Source organism: Melozone crissalis, unplaced genomic scaffold (assembly GCF_028551555.1).
Source record: "Melozone crissalis strain CALT ecotype California unplaced genomic scaffold, PUWL_Pcris_2 ptg000008l_1, whole genome shotgun sequence".
Classification (NCBI taxonomy): domain Eukaryota; kingdom Metazoa; phylum Chordata; class Aves; order Passeriformes; family Passerellidae; genus Melozone; species Melozone crissalis.
Genome location: NW_026535786.1, coordinates 692,614 through 717,392, shown reverse-complemented (window position 1 = coordinate 717,392; position 24,779 = coordinate 692,614). Strand labels below are relative to the sequence as shown.

Sequence of the window (24,779 nt, the reverse complement as noted above, 5' to 3'; positions counted from 1 at the left end):
CCATATCTCTTTCATGTAAAATATGAGCATCTACTCCTCTTAGAGTTGTCTTGACTTGTCTGTGTTCATACTACACTGTACAGAATGAGTTCAGGAGGGAGCCTGGCTCAGCTAACTCTTACTCCAGTGTCTAATGCACTTTATTATGCATTGTGGTGTGTTTTGGAGAATCCAGGATACTTGGCTTGACACATGGATACCCTAAAGAGAGCTCTCCCAGGTCATTGTTTTATAAAATGTCAAACAAACATATTTTCTAGCACTGCACATGGAGTTCAACTGCCAAATTCAGAAATGAGAGATTCAGAAAGCCGTCATAACCAAGTGTGATACATTTGCCTTTGAGTTGATTTTTATCAGTGGAAGCAATTACAGTTAGCCTTTCACTGAATTGTATCAACACAAACAAGTCAGAGCTTAATTACATTCAGTATTGTTTTTCTAGTAATTACAAAATAGCAGCATATGATCTAGGAATAATGAGACCCATATGAAGTAGAGTAGAAATTTGGGCTTTGTGAAACCCATTATTGGTAAAGTGGAAAACATGGTCAGATTGTTTACTTCTGTTCACTGGGATCAGCCCTTGAGCATTTATGAGCTCTTATAAATATAGAATGAGTTGAGCTTGCTGGTTATTTATCTGCAGTTAAGGAAGGTTTGCACCGATACTTGGCTCTTAGAACTCCTCTGGGATGATCTGTGCTGATAGTCAAACAGAAGATATAGATATTTTCTCGTTTAGATTTTAGGAGCAAGTTTCACAGAACACTGAGAATGTCACTTTTTATTTGTGGTGTTTTCTAGACACATCAGTTGAGTGGACCTTACCAGGTCCACAGCAGGTGTGAGCTGTTTTTTTTTCCCTGTTGTGTTAGTCTAAAACAGTGTGTAGAATGGTATTTGTATCAAATCCAAAATTGCTTCTGTTTTTCTGTCATCCCTCTCCTACCCAAAACCCCAAAACATTTCTGTGTACATGTTGCTCTCTGAAGAGAAACTGGAGATGTCCCAGCTGACTAGAAGCTGGAGAAAGCTGTCCCAGTTTTCAAGAAGTGCAAGAAGGAGGACCCTAGAAAACACAGGCCTGTTAGTCCGACTTCAGTGCCTGGTACAGTTATGGAGAAGATTATTCTGGGAGGTATCGAAAAACACCTGAAAGACAGTGCAGTCATTGGTGACAGCCAGCATGGCTTCATGAGGGGAAACTCCTGCTTGTCAAATCCGATTTCCTTTCATGACAAGCTAACCTACCTAGCTAATCAAGGGAAGCCAGCTGATGTAATCTTTCCATGCTGTCACAGGATCCTTCTGGACAAAATGTCCAGCATTCAGCTGAATAAACACATCATGCTGTGGGTGAGGCACAAAAGGTTTTAATGAGTGGGGTGGCATCAGACCGGTGACCTGTCACTAGTAGGGTTCCACAGGGTTCCATCCTCTGCCTTGTGCTCTTTAGCATCTTCATTAATGACTTGGACACAGGACTGGAAGGGATACTAGGCAAGTTTGCAGATGAAGCAAAACTGGGAGCAGCTGTTGACTCCCTCAAAGATAGGGGACTCTGCAGAGGGACCTTGGCAGATTAGAGGACTGTGCTGCCCTCACCAACCAGATGAAATTCAACAGGAAAAAGTGCTGGATTCTGCACCTGGGATGGTTCAACCCTGGATATACAGACAGGCTGAGGAATGAGAAGCTGCAGAGTAGTGTTTCAGAGAGGGACCTGGGGGTCCTGGTCTGTGCCAAGTTGAACATGAGCCAGCGGTGCCCTGGCAGCCAGGAGGGCCAACCCTGTCCTGGGGGCATCAGGCACAGCATGGCCAGCTGGGCAAGGGAGGGGATTGTCCTGCTCTGCTCTGCTCTGGGGTGGCCTCACCTCCAGTTTGGGGTACAGTTTTGGGTGCCACAATATAAGACAGGAAGCTATTAGAGAGTGTCCAAAGAGGGGCTATAAATGTGGTGAAGGGTCTGGAAAGGAAGCCATACAAGGAGACACTGAGATTGCTTGCTCTGTTCATTCTGGAGAAGAGGAAACAGAAAACTTCATTGCAGTCTGCAGCGTCCTCATTAGGGGAAGCAGAGGGGCAGGCACTGATCTCTTCTCTGTAGTGACCAGTGACAGGACCTGAGGGAATGGTTTGAAGCTGAATCAGGGGAGGTTTAGACTGGCTGTTTATAAAAGATTTCACTAGAGGGTGGTTGGGCACTGGAGCAGGCTCCCCAGGGAAGGAGGTCACAGCACCAACCTGTCTGAGATCAAGAGGTGTTTGAACAATGCTCTCGGGCACATGGTGTGACTCTTGGGGACTGTCTTGCACAGAGCCAGGAGCTGGACTTGATGATCCTTTTGGGTCCCTTGCAACTTAGCATATTCTGTGATTTTGTGGTTCTGTGGATGGTGCAAACTCCACAGGATAGCTGATAGTAATGTCACATTTCTAGAGCTGTCACTTCACAATTAATCTGCATCATAATATCTTATGGACAAACATTTAAAGGGATTGGGTATAGGAGCACAAGATTGGTATGCCTTTAGTATTGGCAATGTTAGCAGTAACTAGAGATCCAAGCAGCTGTTGGGTGTTGGACTTCATCTTCTAATTGGACTTTATATATTTTAGTACCCTATTAAGCTGTGTTTCCAAATTATGTGGAAGAAAAATATTAGTAGATAGTTGTGTTACCAGCATACAAAACAGGAAATATTAGGTACTACTGTCAGATTTTGCTGGGGGTAAAGATTATGTGAGAGAGCACTTAAAAGTTATTTCTGGGCTTTTTTTTCTTTTTTTTTAATGAAACACCAGATAAAATTCACTTGCAGGTAAATACAACCAAACCCCAGCCTCCCAAGGGAAAAAAGGGGAAAATTTTATAAACTATGAGAATCACCATTTTATTTTAAAAATAAAATTTTTAAACATTAAAAATTTTATTTTAAAAATAAAATCTTGTGAACTTATTTATGTAAGAAATAAGTTCACAAGATTTTTTGCTACCATGATGAATATTCTAGAAGTGTTTTTAATATAGAGAATGCGAATATTTAATTTTTTTTCAAAACTATAATAAGTTTAGGCAAAAATATGGTCTCAGAAATCAAAAAGAATATGGAAAATAAAATATATCCTGTTGACGTTACAAAGCTATATTTTAAATACCAGGACCATATAAACCCAAGAGTGCAAAGTTCAAGTGTTTTTGGAATAACACAAGAATAACATTAAAGACCACTTCTTAATGCACTTCAAAAACCTGAAGGTACCCAACAAATTTAAGAAACATTCCCCATAAAACATTAGTGTTTGTAATCTAACCAGCAATATACAAATCTACATCACTTGCTCTTCTTGATTTATACTACTTGCTCTTCTGTTTTTATTGCACATATTTCAGTTATTCCTTTTCTGTACACACTCAGTTTAAATAAAGCTGAGTTCTCTCCAGAGACTACACAAACCCAGCTTTGCATCGGACAGCCTGTTGATTTACTCCATCTGAGTTTAAAAAAATGACCTCTCCAATTATTGTAGCAAGGCGAGCAGAAGCCGGGTGAGGTAACTGGGAAAGGATTCCAGGCACGAAGCCTTTTGCCTTATTTGGTCAATGTGGTTTGCGAGGCCCCAGCTGGTAATTCTGGTGAGCTCATTGTGTGATGTGTTATGGACAATAAAGCCAAACCTTCCTCTTTCTTTTTATCCATTGGGTACAGTATTTGGCAATATTTGTTCCAATGTTCATTGACCTTTAATACAACCTAAATCAGATCAAAGACAACAGAAGCAATTTTGGTTTTAAGACTTAAAAGGAGAGTTTTGTGTCCTCCTTATGTTTGTTTCATAAAATAATTTGTTTTGGCCAGGAGGATTAGTTTTTATCATTATTTAATTTCATTCATTTATTCAAAGCAGTGAATTCCTTTCTTCTTGGGAAACAAATCCATATTCACTGCTGGGATTAATTTTCACACATCTTTGCTCACATCTGTCTTCACATGTAGGCATGCAGGAGGTAGCACGTTCTCTCTGTGTTTAATTTGGATTGTCTAGAAATTGAGGAGTGTGAAACAAACAAAACCCCCATTTTTTAAGGTCTGTCAGAAAGCTGTCAAAGCAGCATTTTAGATAAGTATCTAAGATGGTTAGAAGTACCAGGATGCCCATTTTGGTGAATCAATTTCCTCGGTATCCGATGAAATCATAGCACTTGTTGTCCTTTAACTGAGAAAAATGAGTGACCTTGCCTGTAGTAGGTACGGCAGGAGGTGTTTCATTACAAGTGGTGTCTGTCACTCAGTTTGGTATTTGTATCCACTAGATTTGGTGTGTTTTAATGTCAGTCTGAACCATGGAGGGAGAGGGCCAGGAGAAGGAAGCGCAAAGAGAGGACAGGCAAGGGGTATTATTGATGGCCAAATGTTTTGAGTTAAAATGCAACAGTTTCTCAAAAAGGCTTAGTACCAGTTACCTGATGTCTTCCCTGATAACTTATTCTGTAGGCAAGGAAAGACAGGGGACCAAACCTATTTCTATTTCAGCCAGTCTTTTATAACACTCTACATGAGTCATTGTAATGTAGTTTAGATGGGGCTTAGTATGAGAAACCCAGTCTGTCAGAGGAACTAGCTCAATGCAAAAGGGCAGTGAGTTTTGTTTATAGGAGGGACTGTGGTTAGAGAGAAGTCACCAGTTAGAAGATCCCATGGGGCAATTTGAGATCAGTCTGTTGTTTTATTTTTGGTAATGACCAGGTAAAAAAAACTGATGGCATTGCCATAGCTTGTTGAGATAGAGGAGGAGCGCTGGAGGATTTGGTATGAAGTGTAAGAATAAATAATTGAGCTTGAAGAACTGAGGCTACTCAATGGTCATGAGACAGCTGCATACCAAAAGATCTGCTGTACTGATGAATAACTCATGGCAATCTCTTTAGGTATTATAAGTTAATAGGCATCTATCTCTGGTAGATAGACAAATTTTCTCTAGCTCTTTGTTTACTTACATAAATCCTCAAGTTTTGTTAAAGTTTCTGGACTATGAAAGTTGTGAATTGCACTAGTAAATACATTTCATTCCAAGAATTTGGTCCTAGAACACTTTCATTTGAGAAATAATCCCATATATGTTGTCTAATCTGATATTTTAATTAAACTAGCATTATCAAATGCAAGAAATGAGAAATCAGAACTTGCATTTAATGAAAATTTATATTAAATTATTTTTTAAATAGATCAAATGTATTTTCCCTTATTTATTCAAATAAACATAGGGAAATATCAAGCAGTGAAAGACCTATTTTTGCCACAAACAAAATAATTGTAATGCCAGTATGATTAGCCATTGCTTCTTCTACACTTGTGTATGTGAAATATTTGGGAAGTTTTGAAAACATTGATGAAGAGCCTTCTATGCATACATTTCATCTAAGCAAATGTTACTTTCTCCTGTGCAGAGCCAAACTATTAAACTGGAAGACAGCACTGGCTGAGCACCTGGACCCAGAGTCTTTTTGAAGTGACTGGTCTTCTTGGGACAGCTCATGCAAATGAAACAAAATTATTTTCTCACTGCAGTTTGCTTCAATTCAATTACTGTTTCATTCAAAGTTGACAAGTTTTTAGGAATTTGCCAGAAAAACAAACAAAAGAAATACAGCAATCCTAAAAGCTTATTTCAATTTTAGTATGTTCTTTTAAAAGATGAGAGTGAAAACCCAAATCTCATAACTATAAGATTGTGGACACAGTGATTAAAAACTGTTGGTTCAGTGTGTTAACTGTAGGTGTTTGGGAGGAAAACAGTTAATGTTATGTGCATAATCAGTTTTAATCAATTCTGTTAAATGCAGCCTCTCTGTTATAAGTGAGTGTGATTAACTGGCTCACTGACTAAAACCAGTTTTTGAAGCTTCGTTTTTTCTGCAGTTTAATAAGATTCTAATTTGCATCATAAAGAAAACAGATATAAATTAAGGATAAATAAATTAGTCCCCTGTAGTAAATTGGAAAATAATTTACTATTCTACCATAACATTTAAGAATTAAGGCTTATAATAAATGTGTAAATTGGTGGAATTGTTTAAGTGAGCATGCAGTGTACCTTTCTTAGCAAAAAGAATCATTAATTTTTTACAATCTGCAGCTAGTAAAGCAAAAAATATTAAAAACTTAGGTAGTGTTAGCCTTTTTACTGAAAAAGGACAAAAGAATATAAAAACGCAAGAAAACTTTAACATCTTCTAATTGAATAAAGGCTTTTTTTTCTTTCTAATCTGCTGCAGCCTACTGTGGTGTGTGTCACAGGAAGGACTCAGGAAGGTTGTATCCTGACCCTGCACAGCTGCTAGAATCCTGCTGGACTCCTGAGCTGTGATCAAAAGAATGAACAAAGACATTGACCTTCAAACTTAATTTCCAGCTCACAGGGGAACTAAACTTCTTAGTGGATGTTTGAGGGCATGGAGGATTTGGCAAACAGAGTGCAGTAGCTCTACTCACCTGTTAAATTCTTTCTAGCCTTGCTCTTGGCCACAGCATGGACAGGATCATGTTCCCACACCTGAAAAGCAGGTCTCAAGGTTGTTGATGAGACTTTAAAAGTCTGAAGAAGGATTATGAGAAATACAGAAAGTGGCCAATTGCCCAGGCACAGAGCAGGACAGGACTTAAAAAAGCAGAGTTTGGTATTCTGCTCCCTGCACAAGGTGTCAATCTTCATTCACCAGCTCAAAGGCACCTAGTCCCCTCCTCTTCCTCCCCTTGTTCAAAATTAGACTCTATCCTGAGTTTTAGCATCCTTTATCAAACCAAATTCATTATGTTTTGAAAAAGGCAGCTGCCTTCTCTTAGCTTACAGGGATTACTTCAGAATTGTGCTTGTGGGTGTTATATAGTGCCACAGCTGTACTGAAATGCTTAAGTCATGAGGTCTTATACATGGGTATGAATTCATCTGTTAATTTTTCTATGTTTCATGTTTAGCAGTTTGGGGGAAAATTAAGGTCTCTTTCTGCATTGCTTTCCTTTCTTTTGTGGTGTCGTTAAGTTAAGTTAACAGCATAAAAATAGATACAGTTAGAATTACAATTTGGGCATTGTTTGGACATTTCTCAGATGATGTGGGGTCTATGGGTCTTTATTCCATATGAATGGTGTAGTTGCCTTTTTCCATTCTAAATAGAAAATCATTTGATCAGCTGTATTGCCACAGGTTTCCCTTCATCCAGTATCTTGTTCTATCTATGCAGCAGATTCTGCAGGGGCCTGGGAATATGCAAATTTGAATCTCCTACTAATATAGCAACTTTGCTTTTGGTAAAGCAAACTCTGAAATAGCTCTGTTCCAAAGTGAAGTGTATGATTTTATCTGGGAACTATCCTTTCTGTGCTGAAACAAAAATGGACATCATTACTTTAAACTTTATTGTGTCTTGGTAGATATGGGAGCATCAAGAGATCCATCTCTCCACCAAATAAAGCAGTTTTGTTATTTCAGGACCTGTCAGGTTATAGTAGCTACCACAGAACTATTTGTTCCTGTGGAGTTTGCCAAGAAGGGGTGGTCTCAGATCCTTGTCTTGATGAGAAGATTAAACACCCACCCCCAAGAAGTAATCTGAGAGCACTTGGTGAGCTTAACAACGCCACTGGGGAGGCTTAACTTTTCACCCCAAAGTGATAGTTTGTGTTCTTTTATCAGTGTTGTAAAAGGGACTCTGAAAATAGATGCTTTCAAAACAAAACAAAACAAAATCAATTCTGACATTGACCTCAGACTGTTTCTTTTTTTTCCCCCCAAAATATCTGTAAACAGCAGTTTCCAGTTGCGTGTATTAATCTAAAATATTTCTCAAAGCACGCCTCAAGTTCTTCCTCAGGTCAGCGCTGCAGTCCTGTGGCGATGACGTCGGAGCTGCCCTGGGACGATGAGCAGCGCTGAATGTGCTGCTGGCACTCTGGGATCAGTGATGTTGGCTGATTGGCTGGCATAGATGGGAGATTCCCAAAGAGGGTTTAAAAAAAGAAATTACTCCTTAAGAAAGAGATATTTTTATCTGCAGCTTTTGAAATAAAGCAGTGAGTATGTGAAGTTCTAAGCTGTTCTGTTGGAATTGCTTTATTTCAATGACATTTTGTTCTTTGCAGCTTTTTTCATTATCTTTGCTCTCAGTGCAATGATGTAACAAGATGTAACTTTTTTTTTTTATCTTTGCAACAAAGCAAAGATGTTGCTAACTATGCAGATGAAGTGAGCTCTTCAAGAGCTCCTAAAGAGCATGGCTAACTTTGGTTTTGAAATCATTTTAAGTCACAAGCTTTTGTACAGGAATATACCTCTTCCTGTTATGACAAAATATTTTAAACTTCAGAAAGCTATCCTAAACTTGATGCAGATAAAAGAAAGTCGGTTTCTGATGTTCTAGGGGGCTTCTCCATATTATTGAAGCAGCAACTTGATAATATCCAAAGTAAGCTATTCCAGCAAAAATACTTCATATTTAGTAGACAGTAAAGCAATAAAATGAGATTACGTGTGTAGACTTACCAGTCCTGCTTCTTGGGAAGGGATTTAGAAGATTCCCAGACACAGAGCAGCTACTCCTGGAATCATCAAATGCCAAATAAACTCAAGACAGCTTTGCAGTTGAATAACAGGGAGTCTAATATGTCCTGCTTTGTGACCTGACAGTACTGGCAGGTTTGCATGCATTTTCACAGCAATGCTGGGAACTTCTAATATTTTTGTTTCCATCTCAAGAGAGAATTTTTTGGAGAAAAACAAGTGACATCCTACAAACACATTTTCTCACCTAATAGTATCTGCTTTTTAATTTGAAAACATCTGATGGAATTACATAGAGAATTATTAGGAAATTGATTCTCCTCTTCCAGGGCACACTTTTGAAAGTACCTGATACTTGGATCTCTAAAGGCATTACAGAGGGAAAAGAACATTTTCTTGAGAAGTTTATGAGCCTGAAAGTAAATTATCTCTGGCAAGGTTATTCAGTATTTTGCGCAGATGTGAACTCCAGTTAAACTTAAATTAGTTTTGGCTTGCTTCAAATATATTTCAGCTTTATGTATTCCTTACCTGATTTTAATTGAGGTTATTTTTTTAACTGCCAGTTTCTAATATCTGTCTTCATAGCTTTAATGCTGCTAAACAGTCTTGTATTCCCAGTTTATTGCCTTGTTATACTTCATAGTTGCAATATCTTCTTTTTATTATAATTATTTGTGTCTTATACTATATTGTTTTCTGGATCATCATGGTTTGCATATGGTTGTTCTTTTTTAGTAAAGAAATGGTTTTAAGATTTATAGTCATTTGGACATTTAATTTTCTACATGATGCATTCTGCTTCAATTTGGAAGTGTTTTCACTAGCAGTTATGAGGAACATAAGACATAATTTATGAATATATTAACCCTATTTTATGTCAATCAACAAGGATTTCTTTATGAACTATGTTACAAATTTGCTTCACTTCATATTACTTGCTAATGATACATAAACCATGTCCTTTAACTTTTCTGACTTTCTTCTGGATTTGGGGAAACCCTATAGCCTAACAGTACATTAAATTCTGTTTTGGAGGAGTAAGAGGAGCGAGGGACTTTTATATCACCTTTTCACTTTTTCTTCTGGGAAAAAAGGCTTCTCACATCTTTCAACCTGTTCTTGAACCCTTTGCATTCACATATCAAATCAAAATTTCTACCAAAAAGAAGTTCTTCCTATCCAGACATATCATAAAATGCACCCTTGTGGTCTCAGATGCCAGTGATAATTTTAACACTATCAAAGCAACCAAAACCCAGCAACTCACCAACTACTTCCATGAGAATGCTCAACAAAACCTTAGGCAACATAAAATGGAAGGTGAATTCACTATTTTCTCCTCAAAGGAGCAGTTGTGAGACTCTGAGATTTTAAATTTTCCAAGAAGTCCATAGGATCTTAGCTCAAATCAATCCTTCCAAAACTAAGTTTAGTTTATTTTCTAGACTACTGTTCTATTTTTGTTTGTCCTGCTACTTAGTAAGACATGGTCCCCAAACTCACATCTCCAAACAAAATCCCACTAACTTCATAAAAATAAAATTTAATTTTTTTGTTTGGGAGGTAATGAAAAAGATAGCTTTGAGAAAATATATTTGAAGTCTAACATTCTAGCAATGAACCTCTCCAGTCTGTTGTAGCAAAAATCAACATTTTTGCAGTTGTTGTCAAAGAGAAAGAAAAGGGATGTGGCTTTATTGATCTCCACAGAGTTCACTGTTACTTTCCAGTTCTTCAACTGACAAATGTGTCTGACTTGATCTATATTCAAGTCTTACTGTTGTATTTATGTGCCAGTTTCTACAGTTTCTAAACCTCAGTTTGAGTTGGTGAAAAAGTATGTACTAATTCTGGGTGAGGGGAAGAAAGAAATCGCCATGGCCATGTTTCACAGTGTTTATTTGCTTTCTAATTAAGGTATTCTCCTCATTTCAAGGTATTGACTTCTTTTTTCCCAAGTAGTTTCTTTGCAATGATTTCTGGTTTAATTTCCTTTCATGATCCTTTTAAAATAATTTCTTGCAAAACATGCTTATTTTATGGTTTCAACAAGGATAATGTTTTTGTGGGATTTTTTACGAATTAGCTTCTTAAAGCGTTAAATATTAATTTTGCAGCAAACAAAGAGTTTAAAAATTTCATTATGGACAGATAAAAGATATAGCTAATAGATAAATATAACATCAAAATGTTATATTGGTAGATACGAGACTAAAAAAAGGAAAGTGAATGAGAAGGACAGCAGAGACTCTTTTCTGGAAAAATAAAGAGGAATAATTTATGTAATTATTCTGAAGATGCATATAACAGTTTTGACATTAAATACTGCACATGAAGTAGTGGTAGACCATTATAAAAATACTAGATTTCTTGATATTTCCTGTGGAAAAGGAAAGTCAACTTTAAAATATAACAACGATTTATGCTTTATATCTAAAAATACAGCTAGTGGGTAAAATTTGTAGGAATCATGCCAGTGATTTGTAGCATGTATATGGTTAGTTACGGCATGCAATCAAAATCTTTCTGAGCAGGAGAAAAACTGTCTGACTCACTTGAGTCAACTTTTTAATATACTTCTCAGCAATTGATCTCTGGACTTCTCACAGCCATAAATATTTGTAGAACAAGAGGAATACAAGAACACCTTTTGACTTGAACTTCTAACTGGCATGCCTATAATTAGAAGTATCTCAAGCAAAATTTATTTCTGAAAAGATAATTTTTTGGAGGTTTTCTAATCAGTTTTGAAATAAAACTATGCAGGAAATCTGAGCAGAGAGAATAAAACCAGGAATTAAACCTGGATCCAGTATTAAATGACTTAAGTCTCTCAAGAGGGTACTGGCAGTTAGTAAGGCTCCATTAAATGCTGTAAGGCGAGTGTGTGGTTAAGGGCTTTCCTAATGGACTTCCTAGAAATTTGAACCATTTCAAACTGTAAATATTTTTGAATTGATATAAGGCTTGACACACCTGAGAATGGTTAAACAACTATACAGAGACATTTACAGTGTTTAGAATCTGCAGGACTTAGTCTAGACAAAAGGTGTTGATGACTTATATGACTGACTTATATCAGTGTAAAACACACCAAGGATTAATATTATGTCATTTCTCTTTTTCTGTGCTTAGTTTTTTTATTGCACCCTCCCAGTTATCTCACGTGGATTTGGGAGTTTTTATCATATGTTCTATCTGATATTTTGAAAGAAAAGGTTGATACTTTTCCAGGGCAAAGAGAAAGGATGAAGTTTACTGCAGGAAAGATGTGCAAGGATGAAAGAAAGCTGGAGTCTGAGGGGAATAAAAGACAGTACAGAGATCAGGAATTAGCATGTTCCTTATGGACACATGCCTTAAGCTTTGTGTCATGGCTGGTGCAGTCTGTTCTGCTAACAGTGCAGCCCAAGCTTTCTTATCCAACCACATTTCTTCTCCTTGGGGTTTGATCCAATGTGGAATCTAGGCAAAAGCAATCACATCTCCTAAACTTTGAGGAGATGTTTTTGCACAGAAACTTCTTTTGAAAGCCTCCTAATATGTGGAAAAGTAGATTTCTCAGTCTTATGGGCACAGATTGCTGGGACCAGGATTCAGATAGTTTATTTGGGCAGGGGCTGTGTGTAAAGTGTTTTGAGGGCTGCAAAAGAACAGGCTAAAGCAGGAATAAGCTGAGTCTGTGACTCCACTTAGGATGAGCCTGTGTGCTGTGAGTCACTGACTGAGTGTGTGAGACAAGAGCTATTTTGGCATAAACTGTTTATTCTCATCCAGAACATGAATCACCTGCTTCTGAGTGTATCTTTTTTTTGCTAATTTTTATTAAGTAAACAGATTTCAGAGGCTTCAGTACATCCAAATATGTGGGTTTTACTGGCACGTTGGAGGACCTTCCAAGCAAAGGAAACTCACTCACCTGTTGGGGCCAGTATTTTTTATGCTTTTCCCATAAACATGTCTGAGTAATCGCAGCAATGCCAGAAACACTATCCTGCTGCAAACTTATTCCCAGGAGTACCGCCAGGTAAAGACTCTAGTGCAGTCCAAATTGCCAAGAGATCTTTACTTGCATTTTATTTCTGTTAGTCTTTTTACTTTGTCAACTTCTACCTTTGAAAGAAGAAGGTCTTGTTTAAGTTAAAATTTGAAGAAGGAGGAAGAAGTTGATCTGATATACTGTCTCTGAAAACACTGCACTTGGGCCAGAAGTTGTCCTTGTGACAGACAAGCTCCAATTTGTAGTTTTCTCTTTAACATAACTGGTATAAAAAACTGTGGAGGCTGAGCAGATCTGTGGCAGTGTAGAGGTGCAGTCTGGGAGAGAGGTGGCAGAAGATCACGAGAGCCTTCAAATTCCTTGTTTCCTTATGGATGGTGCCATGGATATCTTTATGAAGCTTCACATGAGATACAATATGTCTTAAAATCACAATTAGTTTATTTGAACTTGTTTTTTTCTTGTTCTTGGCAGGCAGGGGGGGACTAATCTGTTTATATGTGATAGTTTAATTTTCTGTTTTCCTTTTATACGTATAAAGAGAGGATGTGATACATAATTCACAGGTTTTGGTATAGATCATAGCAGAAAATAAAAGCAATGGGAGCCACATTAGGTGTATCAATAGTCCCCTCTAGGCATTGACATGTATTTGGTGCACTGTATTTCAGATGGCAAAGTCCTGTCCTCACCCCTTTTTCTTTGACTCTCACTGGGCAGCTTCACACTCTTTTCCAGCTCTTGTTAGTAAAAGTTATGTTAGTGTCACTATGAGCTCAAGTGGCTGGCCAGACTTTGGGTTACTCATTGCTTATCGATCACCTTGGTTCTGAGACAAATATTTCACAAGGCAAGATGAATACCTATGGTTCATACCATAAATCTGTTAGGGGAGGAAGGAAGGATGGAAGAGCTGGCTGGGCTGGGTGATTCCAGTCTGAAATAAGTAACCCTGTAGGAGCTTTGCCCATGACTGCTTGGCTCATTCCTTTGATCTGACATCTGAGACAGCAGCAGCAAACACAATATGAAGTCCAAATGTACACTATCAGCACCCAGGCCTCATTGTCAAAGGCTGTGTCAAGTTACCTTCTGAGGTAGGTGGTCCAGTGGACAGGCTATCCACCACTGAACTCCAGTATCTTGTGACCAAAGGCTTGAATACTACAATCAGGCAGACTCCTTTCCCACCTTACAATTACATGGGGAAAAAACACCTAAAAAGTAATTCTCTTGACATTTTTCATTGCATCAAGTTTGCCTTTAACTTGAGTATTTCCTGAAGTTCATGACTTTGACAGCTTTGTCACTTGGATTTTAAAATAATATGATTCATATTACTAGTCCAGCACATATCATTATCTCAGAAGATAAGACAGTATGTAACTAACTGCACCTTTCATTCAGTGATCAACTGAACTGAATTTCTGTTTGTGACCAAAGATGCTGTTGAGATACACAGCACCTTTGATCATGCTGTTGAGATACACAAGTTGCTCTTGCTTCATCATGAAGACCTGGCACTTGAGTATTCCACACTAAAACTGTGGCTGTGGAACTGACCTATGATTTCAGCCCCACAGAAGTTGATTTCTTTAGTTGCAAGTTATTTGCCACAACTCTGGCCTTCTTCCTTCTATCTTTTTAGAATGTGTTTGGGAAAGATTCGGGAAGATAATTCCTATAGGTTTTTTTCACTTGCTAAACAAAATAAAAACTTTTATTTTTTCCTTTTTTGCCTTTTTGTCCTGGTATCTGCTTATCTGTAATTAAATATAAATGGCATTAGTAGTTATTCTGTATTGTTATTTAATCTTTTGTTGGGTCAAGTCCCTTCTTTTCCTTCTGGTGTCTTTTAAAGATATCTCTGTTGTGAAGTAGTGTGAATATTAAATTGTGCATATTTTTCAAACTAACTATATTTGAACTTTTTGCAGGATAGAAAGTATATGTGTTTAGCAGTCTACTATAATTACTGTTGTAAACTTTAGTCACTGGAGCCAATCATTAAGTGGTTTGTTGTCGCAACTGGTTGATAAGCTTTAATTCATGTTGTTAAAATCTTCCTCCTATTTCTTATTTCTCTGACTGACCTGACTTTCCCATAATATGACTAAGGAAAACAGGGTGGTGCTTCAATGCGAGCCAGTTATTTGTTTTTGTATAAAAAAATTTCTAGAGAGAAAGAGGTCAGGGAGAGAACCACTACGGTTCTTAAAATGACCTGATGTTACTGCATGATGTCCAGTAATTAGTTTTTCTATCATTAATAGCTTTTGCACATGGGCAAGTAGGACTGCTTGTCTCGAAGCTTTTTTTGTTTTCTCAAAATATTCAAATTATTAATCATTAGGACTTAACTAAGATTATAAAAATCACTGGCAGGAAGTTGCTTTTTTTAGGGAATAAATAATTTTGTAATAAAAAGTTATAGATTTATCATTGATAATACACTGATGGGATATCAACTTCAATCAGTTCTCATATTTCTGGAAATTTGACACTCCTTGAAGAACGGAAAAGCTTTTGAGAGACCTATCTTTTTCTTAAATTTCAGATTTAAATTTCAGAACAGCAGGTTTTAAAAGATTTGAAGTATGAATTCTGAATTTTTTTGCAGAAAGTAAGATGTTTCTTAATTTACTCCAAGTAGTAGCTCTTTTGTATTATGTATCAAAATAGTTTTACGGTAGAAATGTGAGGATTGACTGCACATGATGGGAAAAACAAAGAGGAGTGGGAAAAGAATAAGGCAGGATAGCTTTTAAATGAGACAAGCTTAAACATTCAGACACATCAAAATATTATTGGAAACAGACTTTTGGACCAATTTCATTTTGCAACCACACATATGCTTTTCCATCATCCTCGTATTTTAGGAGAGTGGGTGGAAAATAGGCGTATTAGTCTAAAATGCAAAGAATAGGACTATGTCTTCATCACATATTTTATACTCATCTGTGTCCTCCACAGTAAGGGTTTTTTTAGGGTTTTTTGCTTGTTTGTTGTGGGTGAGGTGTTTGGAGTTTTTTGTTTGCTTATTTGGGTTTTTTTGTGATTTTGGTTGGGGTTTTTTGTTTGTTTGCTTGTTTTTTAAAACAGTGTGGCAGTTAGGTAGACTTAAAAAACTTGGGGAAGATTATTTTGTAATAAGTGTCTGCTTAAAAATATACCACTTACATAAAATTTCATGTACCTCTACTATGGGAAACCATGCAAGTCTGTTGTATGGATTTGTTATTTATGGGAAAAATCCTGCTTACTATTGATTTTAATAATTGAAGCAGTTCTCCTACTATCTTTAGTTCCACTTAAGAATTCAACCCTAAAAATACTGGAACCAACAAAAGTGGTTTAATAGTTTGGCATATCTTGGCACCTGTTATTTCTTTTTATTTAAGTTAACTGTGATATTTAGTCAAATATTTCACTTGGGAATGCTTTGTTTTTCAGGATGGGAAGAAGAAGTTTGACAAGGAAAGTGAGAAATATTATTCCATCTTAGAGAAGCACTTAAATTTGTCAGCCAAGAAGAAAGAATCTCATTTGCAAGATGTAAGAACTGAATGCACTCTTACCTAATTTCACATTTGCATAGAAATCATGATAACAAACTGGTTCTCTTCAAGACATGCTGTACTTTATTTAATGTGAAATTGTGATGGTTTCTGGTCACGCTTCTTGTGACTATAAGTTCTTGACTGGGATGAAAACGACCCAAATAGGAGTTAAATATTTGAACAAAACAATATTCTATGTTTGCCACTTCATGTATTTCAAGTACAGCTAATGTTTATTGGTTGCAACAATGGAATTATATTAGTAAAATAAAAGTGTGAGTTTTATAAGCTATATGTGGAATACTGGAAAGCCTATTAATTAATTTCTTGTCGGTTTGCTAGTTAATCTATTAACTGATGAAACTGCACTTCTATTTCACATAAATCCTAATCCAGAAGACTGAACTGAGATCACTTTAATAATGCTCTTTTCTTCTTCTTTTTTTCTTACTTTTCATCTTATTCTGAAATTGAGGCTCCTGAAATTTCCCTGAAATTGTATCTATAACTTCACCTTTGAAGAGTCTGTATGGCTGATTCTTTTCTTTAAAAAAAAAAAAACAAAAAAAAAACAAACATGAAGACTTCCAGGGCTTTTTAGTATGCTGATACAAATTAATATAACTTGTCTCTGAAGCAAATTACAATAAACCCAGCAATATTATATCAATGACACTTTGGGAATTGTGCCAAAAGTAGTTAAAAATCACTTTGATGAGATTACTGTTGTCATGGTGAATCTTAAATCATGGGGGTTAGTTTGCAGATGGAATTTTCACCAAAGGTGTGACCATCACTCAATCATATGTTGTAGAAATTTTTTTTCATGTTTACCAATAATATTATAATTCAAATAAAATAAGGCTTAGAAATTAAAAATTTCTAATAATTCAGTCTATATGGCTGAATTTCTGTTGCTGTCTGTATAATAACCAGTCTATATAAGAAGCTAGTTATGTAGGACTGGTTTATTGTTCCATTTCTATGTCACAGCTTTCACTTTTCCCAAATATCTTATGTGTTGATGAAGAAGCAGTTCTGTTAGAGGCTAAGCCCCAGCTTAAAAAAAGAGAAATTCTTACCAAATTGGGGAAAAGTGAGCTTAAACACTAATTTGTTCTAGAATAGAAGCTAAATAAAATAAATAAAATATTTGACTCTTGAGACATGAGAATAATTACAGTCTAAAAGCAGCAACTGAAGTGCAAAGTAACAACTGTGAATCTAGTAAACTATGGTACAATAACAGTGGATTTGGCTCACAAGTATAAACTAATGGAAAACCAGAATAATTTTTTCCAGTGTGTCCTTAAGTGGCATATCTGGATTTAAAATCTTTTAGCTGAGGCTGAGGTTTCTGATTTCTAGATGCTTCCCTTGTAAAGAATAAAGAGCATAACTTGGCATTTCTGTCTTTAGCCGTTTTCTACCGCTGTGGATGTGCTGAATCAGCCGCATAGACCCTCCCTAAGAGAAGGTACAATAGCAAATCAGTACCAAAATTGTCAACCTGGGGGGCTTTTGGCCTCTGGAAGTAAAAGAGGCCAAGCCCCATTCCTGACCTGAAATTGAAGACAGCTGTTGATTTGCATCCCAAGTGGTTTGGGTGAGCCCCATTTATAGCCCGAATGTCCAGGATGGAGTTTGTTGGACCAGTCCACAGCAGAGCAGGGCACAAGCAAAGAACCAAGCAGTGCTGGCAGCTGGGGCTTTGGTGCCCAGGGCAGGAGATGGGAAGTCCATGCCTCAAGCCAACATCATGTATTCGGGGAGGTGGAAATACCATTTTTTGACTGCTACATGGGAAAAATACTGTTTCCTTGAATTGATGAGGTTTCTTGATACCTCATCACATTATGTGGGTTAAAGAGTACTGGGGTGAGCAAAGATCTTGTACTCTGTTGGGTTCTTTTACATATCTCACTTGAGTCCAATTGGGATCACTTAATTAGGTAACTGAAGTTTGATGATTGAAACATATTCTGTAGAGAGTAGTTTGCATATATTCACCTACCTGAAATATGTTGGATATTTTAAAAGCCTGCAAGACTGCTGATGCAGTTTACACAGGTGACTGGCTTTTTTCCTTTAGCATCAAAAAGCAACTTCAAAGTAGCATCTTTTCACTGCCTACGGAAGCCTATAGTGGAGGAGAAAATGGGCAGAATTGAGTGATGTGAGAAATCTAATGAACTTCTGATTTTATTTCTCTGAAATCTGTTCCAGAATCAGTCTCCAAGCTTGTGTGAAGTTCTGGTGTGTATATTGAGGTGATAGCCTACATCAATGAAAATATTACTCACTATAACTATACATCATACAAGTAGAGACTCAAAATCATATCCATCAGTTCTCCTTATTTTTTACATGCAGTTTAAACTTACAGAAATACATTAAACTTTCAGGTTTTGAAACTTTAAGATCACTTTCAAAGCAGTTCTTACAAATCTGAATCCTTTGGTGTTAACACAAATTCATAAGCTTCTACAGAATATATGTTTGGGGAAATCTGATTTAATCCCTTTCCCTGGTGGTGATTATGGCCCTAAACCATATTTGAGATGGCACTTGGTTGTATCATTACAACTGCAACCTGCTTAAATGCCGTTCAGAGTAGGGATGGATTTAATTAGGTGTTTAAATACTTTTTCTGAGGCAAAGCCTAAAAGAGACAATTTCTGAAACTATGCTTCATTATTTATGTACAATTAAATGAGAGAGCTGAGATCTGTTTCAAGTGCTTATTGATGGCATTTGTGTGAGCAAGGCGTTGCTGGATCGCATCCCAAAGTGGTGGCAACTGCTTCTGTTCAGTTATGTAGCACTGTCTTTGTGATAATTATTGTGAAATAAAGCTATTTACAGACTACCAGGGAAAACACTAGCCAAACACACTGTATGAATGGCAAATGGCAGAGTTAATTTTAAGGTAGAGCAGTTCATTATTGGAATTTTGAGTGCTTGATTTCAGCTTCATATTATTAGTTTACTGATTTTTTTTTTAATAGACATAGGAAGGAGATGCTGGTACTGAATGATTTGAAACATATCCTTGAGGCCCATGTGTTGAAGTAGAGTTAGAACACTGGGCTAGGAAGGTGAATCAATATTGTTAAAAGCCTGTGCAGCCAAATCACAATAGTAGCTTGTCCTTGAGTAGAGAAGCAATCTTAATTATATATGGTGCTATTGATGGCCAAATCCTGCCTGAAGGAAAGCACTGACTTTTTGCTTTTTTACTGTTAAAAGTACTAAATCTCTTTTATGATGCATTTGCTGGTTTATAGTTTGTTGTCAAGGGAAGACAACATCATGCTTTCCCACTTTCCCTGCATTTATTAATTTTAATGCCAGAATTAAGCTGGAGAACATGCAGAAGTATCCTTCTGTACATCAAAAATAGGTGATCTTATTCATGTTGTTAATCTGCTATAGTATTTTGACCAAAGAGCAAAGTCTAACTAATACAGCCCAAAAGAGATTTGCATAAGAAAATGATTTGTAATGAGGAAGAATGAATTAAAATGGAATCTGCATGTCTTTTTTAAACATTATCTATGTGCTACACTGCTTGTCTGTTAGTTCTCTCTCCTGTGGCTTGCTTAAATTGAGGATAAAAGCCTATTACTCTTTATCAGCTGATAAGAGTTAATTCTTTAGCTGTTTAGGCAGAAGACACTGTTCTGATACTGGATCTCCATGCTGGGTGGTATTAGTCAGGCATTTCTAACAAGTATTGCCTTGTAGTTCTGTCAGTTGAAAATTAAAACTTGAAATATATTTGATTTATGAGGTTAGGGATTTAAATATGTTTACATTCCAAGAACGTATGACTCATACTATAAAATAATAAGTTGCAAGATGTCATTGTTAAAGACAGCCTATTTAAGAAAGAAAATATGTTTTTGTGAAGGTATTTGAACTTGAGAAGCAGATACAGTTTCAGTGCATATGATACCTAAATATTTCAATAGAAATAATTATCTTTTTGTCTGTCCTTGATTTCTACGGTGCTCCTTTCTATTTCCTTTTCTAAATTTGCATATTCCAAGTACCTGCTGCCACCTTTATTTCTCTCCAGGCTCTCTTAAAAACTAGAATATTAAAGAGCAAAAAGAAAGAAGAAGCCAAAAAAGAGGAGTAAAAGGCATAGGCTGAAATGTGTAATGTTATCTTCTTAAACTTGCATTTAGCTTTTTTAAGTAGGTATTCTAATTTTCAGACAGAAAACTGAACTCTATGAAACTTTTAAAATAATCCTATGGAAGATCTGTTTGTTAATGACATAACCTGTTTTTAAAGCAATAACAAGACTAAACTAATGTTGTCCGTATTGAATTTTGTCTTTTAGGCAGATACACAGATTGACAGAGAACATCAGAACTTTTATGAAGCATCATTAGAATATGTTTTTAAAATCCAAGAAGTACAAGAGAAAAAGAAATTTGAATTTGTAGAACCTGTAAGTTTTATGTTTTATTTTTTTTTAGAATGCATGCATATAAAGCTGAAAATTGAATTTAAAATACCGATTGTTTTGCTCCCTTTTCAAGTTTTGAATGCAGGTTCTTTGTATATAGACAGACATTAAGATCTTGGCTTGGGCACTTTCCATGTTTATTGAAGGATTATGTAAGAGTTTAGTATCTACTGTGAAGTGAAATGTCTGATGACTTGAAGTGTGTTTAACATTTTAATGGGATATCATGTAATGTTGTGTCTGTGCAACACATAATCGATGTTTCCTAATACCATGATTTAATGGCTTAAATTTTGAGCCAGTTTTTAATTTAAATATTCTGGGTAGGCAGTATACACCGACATTGTTCTGAGTTACACATGAAGTAAAGTGAAAAATCAATTTTTCTGTGGCATAGGTAAGTTTGTCTTTTTTGTTGGTGGAGTCATTTGCCTTTAGTTTACTTTGCCCATAAAGGAATGCATATGTTGATGTGCCATTAAAAACTAAGATAAAGTTTTGTTTCAGTGTCCATATCTAAGTGTGGGATTTCCTTCTGGACTGTGTTTCCATCCCCCACTCCTGACTCTCTATTGTGTCAGTCAGTTCCAAAAGCAGCTTCATGACACGCTAGCATATTTCTGTGGCCTGGTAGCAGTGTTACTACTGTTCCTGTCATACAGACAGGCCTGCCAGTTGCCTGATGTAGTTTGTACCTCCAGCCCCTGACAGAGAACTTGCAGTGCCATGTGTCCCTTCCCATTAAGCACACCGAGCACAGCAGAGTCCTGGTTGTCAGAGAGGAACGTAACAAGTGTAACTTTGTCTCCACACCATCTCCCAGCTTCCTTGTAACTACCGAAGCAGCACTCTTCGCTGTGAAATGGGTTGAATTACATCTCTAACACCCTGTGTCACCAAGCAGAGCTTCTCAGATGCCCTCTTTCCATGAGATGAGAGTGTATTGTATACTGAATGTTTGACATTGATGCAAACTAATGAACCTGGATCCAGCAAGCAGTACTTTTAGAAATCCCATCTTTATGGCATACAGCTGCCAAATCTTAGAGACTAAAATTTTGCTCGGACTCCTAAATAAGAACATTTTTCTACCTGTCACAGATTAATCCAGAGTGTGTGTCTCTGTCTCCTTCTGCAAAACTCTCACATCCTGGAAAAATCTAGCAATCTTGACCTAGCTCTGACCCTAGTGTAGAAGACTTTGTGCTCCTTTAATGTAATAGAAACTTTCTGTATTGAAAAGACCTTGTACATTGGAAAATATTGTGCAACTGCACAATAGCTAAAATAGGTAAAATTTACTTTTAAGTGTATCTGTTTCCATACTGTCTCAGATCCATAGGCATTCCAGCCCAGTATGTCATACTTGATTGTCCAGGGGAAGGTACAGGGAATACTCTGGTAACTGGGTAATGATAGGCCTTTCAGGTAATGTCTTCTGACTTCGTGTGTGAATTTATTTATAATCAATCTGGATATAGGTGGAGCTTACGTTATAACATTAGTTATAAAATTTTGAATCTTCAAAACTGAATTCTTGTTTGTAGTCTGTTGCATACAACGTGCTGAATTAAGAACATTTGCTAAAACCCATAAGGCATGTGCCTTATGTGAAAAAGTAAATTAAAATACAAGTCAGCAATACCATGAAATTAAAAAAAAACCAACTAAACAAATCAAAAACACCCAAAGACTTAAATATAGGCTTTCTAAAATTCATGCTTATGTAAGAGATGTTGGAAATATTGAGTATGTGTTCCTGGGTGAAAGGTCTAGATAAGGAGAAAGCCTAACAGTTTAAAATCAGGTATCAAAAGAATTGTCATATTACTACTTTTCCTCTGTGTGCCCTATGAATGTGCATATGGCAGGTGATGCCTGGTGGTGTGTCCATGTGCACATTCCTCCTCAGGAGCTCTGATGGTCGTGAGACATTGTCGTGTACGTGCTGCCTGTGTCTCTGAGTTATCAGCACAGTGTCACGTCTGCGAATAATTCTCAGTCTTACATCTCGCTAACAGACTCGCTGAAGGAAAGTTTAACAAAATAAATCTGTTAGTGCAGTGAAGGAGGAAATTGTGATGCCCATGCAAAAGAAGAATAAGTTTGGGATGTGGGAGTAGAACTTGAAAATCAGGTGATCTGTTGAACATCCTTTCAAGACCTTTAGTTTTTCCATGCCAAAGGATAAAGACAGTCTGAGAACCAGAGTGGGAGAAGTAACCTAGCAAAAATTGCCAGGTGGGTTACAGCTAGGACAGTGGGAGTCAGTAAAAGCGGAGTGTGTTCTCTCCTGGAGGAGACTCAGGAAAGATTTTAAGGTACAGATGCTACTGACTCATACAGTGAATAGAAGATTATAATATTTAGAGTAGATTTTTGCAGCTGCTTCTCAGGCCCTGGGTTTCTCTTTGTTCTCTGCATCTTGACCAAAGTGGTTGCTTATGTGCACTAGAGTGAGTAACTGGCACATACCTGTTTGCAATCCTCCTAAATCTTGATTTTTCCAAGGAAAAAACCTGCAGATTTTCATACAGATCATGAATTTAAACTTTTTCTGAAGAACAAATTAGTATTCAAATTTACAGCTGGATGAACAATAAAGCAAATTAAGTGACAATAATATGTCTTGCTAGCTTTTCTCTTGTGATCCCTTGGAAGCTAGTCCAAGCCAACAGTGCTTTCTGAGGATGTTATGCTTGTAAAGCAATTCAAACACCTTCCTAAAGTTCTGCTTTGTCCTTTGGTGATGCCAGGACTTCCTTGTCCTGTGGAAATCAGGGCACAAAGTTCATAAGCAGTAAACTATCTGAAATGTGAGGGGTGGTCAGTTAAATGTTTATGTAAAGAGAAGAAAAAAAAAACCAGCCAGCTGAAAAGCACTGCGTGTAATTGCATGCATTTCTATGAGACTTCAGAGTGGACATTAAATTTACTTTCCCTTTCTTGCATTTTCTGCGTTAACTATGTTCACTTTAATCTGAAGAATAAGCGCTATCTTCTTATAAATAAAATTAAAACAGGGAGACAGGGACTTCTGGCTGATGTGCTGCAGGCCAAAGGTTAAATTCCTCCCCTATCCGAAACCTAAGTGCAATCTTCTTCCTGTGAGAATGAAACGACCAGGCAGGCTTGAGGTCAGCAGCTCTACATAAAAATAAATAGAGTCTCAAAAAGTAGCTGGATTTTGTTTCGGGTTCTCTGTTGAAATCCTCGTGGCTCTGGTGTGAAGAGTAGCTTTGTGTTTTGGAGTTCAGACCTCAGTCATTACTGATGTGAATGATTAGGCACTCAGAATGAGATAACAATATGACACTTATTAAAATGAAAAATTGTTGATATGAAAGCATCAGACATTGTTTGTGATGTTTGATGAAATAAACTACCTCTTTATGTGTGAATACCACCTCAAAATACATTCTGAAAATTTTGAAAGGAAAAGGGGTTGATTTTCTATTCTTGTTTTTAATATTTTTTTGCTCTATTTAATATTAATTTCTTTAAAGTTATGAGCCTGCCTTTAGCAGCAGCGCTTCTTCAAATGCCAGCAAAAAGAAAATTCCGCTATAAGTATGAGCCTAGGGCAAAAGACCTTGGCTTTTAAATCTCTTCCATACAATGCTATGGCCGTACCTGTTCTAATGGAAGGGATTCTGGAGATGCCCTAGCAGCACAGGGCATCTTCTTCATTCCTGTTTTTCCATTGGGCACAGGGCATATTCTGCATTCCTGTTTTTCCACTGCTAGTGACATGTACATTGAAGTGAATGCCATCCTCAGTGTCACATATCAGCACATAGCTTAAAAATGCTAATCTGGGACTTGCATAATACTTTCCTTTTATTCCTGTTTTTCTGAGTTCTCAAGGAGTGTTTAACCAGGAAAGCCTCAAGGCCAGATCTTCTGCAATGCACAACTGCCAGAATACCTGTGAAGTACTTTAACTAAAATTAATGCAGATTTTTGTCAGGGTTTTGGTTTGGGTTTTTTTTGGGTTGGGTTTTTTTTTTTTTCTTTTTTGCTACTGTTGTATTTTTTGCTTTCAGATAAATTCAGCTTTGCTGCCATCTTGTGTTAAATATTTTCTGTAGTATTTCTCAGTGTACTCTGTAAAAGTGTTTCATGCGATGTAAAATGTTTTCCTTTGTATTGAAGCTGAAATTTATACAATT

General features: G+C 36.8%; 1 protein-coding gene across 1 annotated transcript in view; it reads left to right on the top strand.

The window, feature by feature from the left end:
* The window catches only part of ARHGAP42 (Rho GTPase activating protein 42), a 143,189-nt gene that overhangs the window by 77,745 nt on the left and 40,665 nt on the right, over window positions 1-24,779 (top strand). The window contains exons 5-6 of the mRNA XM_054269941.1: window positions 16,021-16,122; window positions 20,479-20,589. Of these exons, the coding sequence (XP_054125916.1) occupies window positions 16,021-16,122; window positions 20,479-20,589 (213 nt within the window). The remainder of the gene's footprint in view (window positions 1-16,020; window positions 16,123-20,478; window positions 20,590-24,779) is intronic.